Source organism: Chanos chanos, chromosome 7 (assembly GCF_902362185.1).
Source record: "Chanos chanos chromosome 7, fChaCha1.1, whole genome shotgun sequence".
Taxonomy (NCBI): domain Eukaryota; kingdom Metazoa; phylum Chordata; class Actinopteri; order Gonorynchiformes; family Chanidae; genus Chanos; species Chanos chanos.
In genome coordinates, this window is record NC_044501.1 from 44,577,662 (window position 1) to 44,580,577 (window position 2,916).

The 2,916-nt window shown below is 39.8% G+C and overlaps 1 protein-coding gene across 1 annotated transcript; it reads right to left on the reverse strand.

Annotated features, from left to right (window-relative positions):
• Positions 1-815: 815 nt before the first annotated feature.
• Positions 816-2,608, reverse strand: LOC115816467 (fish-egg lectin-like). Its single transcript, XM_030779421.1, has 5 exons — positions 2,548-2,608; positions 2,013-2,240; positions 1,648-1,865; positions 1,231-1,358; positions 816-954 (listed from the first exon to the last, which is right to left on the reverse strand). Exons 1-5 carry the CDS (start codon positions 2,606-2,608, stop codon positions 816-818), a joined length of 774 nt encoding a protein of 257 aa, XP_030635281.1.
• Between the last annotated feature and the right edge of the window lie 308 nt (positions 2,609-2,916).

Here is a 2,916-nt window from a genome sequence, read left to right on the forward strand (position 1 = left end):
GTCTGACTGACAGAGCACTGCCAATTCATCTCAATTTTGACTCATCAGAATAAAAGCCTGTATGACTGTGACGACCTCGTCTCCACCCACAAAGACTCCAGCCATTGAGAGATCTGCGTCGCAGGTCTACTAATCATTGGCCTTTTATCTCATCATCCCATTCACCTGCACTCACCTTGTTATCGCTGATTCCACTCTCTTTAAAAACCCCTTCAACTCCCTGTGAAGTCTTCACTTTCAGTGTGTTTCCTGTGTGCTATGGTGCCTATGTTTGATATTCCAGTGTTTGTACTCTTGTCTTTGACCCCGTTTGTGCATCCTGCTTGTCTATTGTGCTCCCATGTCTTCTCAAGTCTGGTTTGTTTTCCAACTTGTGTATTTTTCCATTCATCGATTAAACACCCTGCTACTCCACACTTGCGTTCTGCTCTCTGGTGTGTTTGTGATAATGGCCGAGGCATTTGCATTGAAGCATGATAATGCAAAATTTACAGCAGTGATGACGCTCATGCCCAGTTACTCTTCATCAGTCTCAGTTTGTAGAAATAATGCACCAATTATTCAGATACATTAAAGAAGCTTTATTTGTGTTAAATGATGTTCAGACGTTAGAGAAGTATCACAGTGAAGCACATAAAGGAGGAAATAAATCATTCTTAATTTCTCAACCATTTTAGGGATATCAGGAAATTCAGGATCTCAACATTAAACAGATCAGTTCATTTTGATTTTTTTATCATGCTACAATGTTTATTTTCTATCTTACTAAAGGTGAGAGGCCAGTTCTGATTCTTTGATGATTCTATCAGAGATCTTCAGACACAGTCCATAATGGAACCATTCGTTGTAATGACCCAGAGGTGACCCAGGTCATAGGACACATGTTTGCTCTTGAAGCAAAGGCCAATGTTGCTCCAGCCTGTACCAGTTGGGTTGCTGTGTGTAATTCCATGTCTGTAATTAAATTGGGTAGTACATGTTTAAATTGAAGACATATAAATACATGAAAGTACATAGGTCTTTATGACATTCAAGTCATATTTAAGCACTGAATAAGGAGGGAACCTGAGAGGGACTCCAAACAGGAAATTTTAATTATTCTGACTGATTCTGAGTAGTTGGATGGGATTATATTATATCAAAGATTTGAATATGTCCTTGATCAACATGAGGTTTTCATCTGAAAATCCCATCACTCGAGAACAAAACACTTTTTAAATCATAATGTACCTGACATAGGTGTCTCCTATATAGTTGACACCATAGACATCGCCGTCAGTTGACACCTCAATCATTGACAGAGAGCCTTCAACATGTTCCCAGTCCACTGGGCCAGCACATGAGGTAGGTGTCACCTTCTGTCAGACATATCAGGATGCAAAGAACAGACACTAATAACTTCATCTGAGAATACATCCATTACATGTTCACATCCATGTCATATGACTTCTCTGATATCTGACTGAAAAGGTAGAACTGTCATCCTTGACTGTGCTCTGTGAAGATAAACATCACTTCGATCACGGTCCCATATCCGATTTTTAGTTCCTTTCTTTTGTTTTCTTATTACTTATACAGATACGTTTGCTTGACCAAACTGAGCCTTAAGATCAGGTTGTTTTAGTTAGGTGTCTAAATCGCCATTACCTTCCTAATGAAGATCTGGTCATGAACGTTCACTCCCCAGCAGCTGATAGGTCCACAGCTGTAGTACTTCAGTCCTCCTGGAATATTAACCCAGGGCGCAGGACTGCCCGGGCCTTCAAAACCAACTGTGGCATCTTTTCCAAGGCAGAAAATATGGTCAAACATATTGACCCCTGCCACAAACTGGTCTCCTCCTGCATCAATCTGTTTTAGAAGACCTTGGAAAGTGAATGGATAAATGGGAGGGAGGCAGATGGATGAAGAGAGCAGAGAAAGGAGAAATGTGTGTATACAGAATGTCTAGTCCATAAAAGAGAGATGTTACACTACAACAGCAATTTAGTCATTCATTCATGTATTGTCACCTGGCACCTGCACCCACTGTCCTCCTATTAGTTTGTAGATCTGGTTATTTGATGCTGTGCCCCAAACTCCAGCAGGACCTACAGTGACATGCTTGAGCTGTCCTGGTAACTGTGTCCAGGTGTCGCCATATAATGTGTAGATACCATTGGTGTCATTCACTCCAAACACCTGGCCTATTCCAGCATCAATCTGCCTCAGCTTACCAGGCACAACTCTGCATTCAAATGCTAAGAAAACATATCACAAGAATCACTTAAAGAATTGTGTTCTTCCACTCATAACTTGCAAAAAAAACCTGATCTGGATTCAACAAGTAAGACAGACACGTATAGACATCAGTATATCTCTCACTTAAGTTTCTCCTGAGGACTGGTTCCCTGAATTTATAAACAGTAGTATTAATCAGCTACTGACACATCTTCAATATCACCTATACTTTTGGTACTTAATGGCAGACTGGGATGAGGTGGTAAATATTTTGTATATTAGCACCATGGTTAAATACAAAAATCTTTCCTATTCTTCTGATCTCACCTGATACACCCCTGAAAATTAAGATGACAGAGACAAGGGCTGGGATTGACAAAAATGCCATGTTTGAAGAGATCTGCAACAGAAACTGCAGTGGAATGAGAACAATGTCAAAATGAATGAATGCCAAATACATTGTCCAGTGTATTAAACCAATGCAACTCATAACTCTTTTTCAGCTAATTTTAGACCGTGAAGGCTCTTTTGTGTACTCACGTGAGCACTTTTAATTATGTCAGTTAATGTTGAAAACACTGAGAGGACCACACCGTACATCACATGCAAATGACATCAAGTTAAGAAAAGGAAACTTGTCCCAATAAGAAATCACATTACAGTTCATTCTTTTGACTCATTTTGTGTAACTCAACT

Coding starts and splice junctions, on each gene's coding strand:
- LOC115816467 (XM_030779421.1), bottom strand. CDS start 2,608: ATGGCATTTTTGTCAATCCCAGCCCTTGTCTCTGTCATCTTAATTTTC. Junction 2,241..2,547: donor AATTTTCAGGGGTGTATCAG/GTGAGATCAGAA, acceptor ATGTTTTCTTAG/CATTTGAATGCAGAGTTGTG. Junction 1,359..1,647: donor ACCAGATCTTCATTAGGAAG/GTAATGGCGATT, acceptor TATGTCTGACAG/AAGGTGACACCTACCTCATG.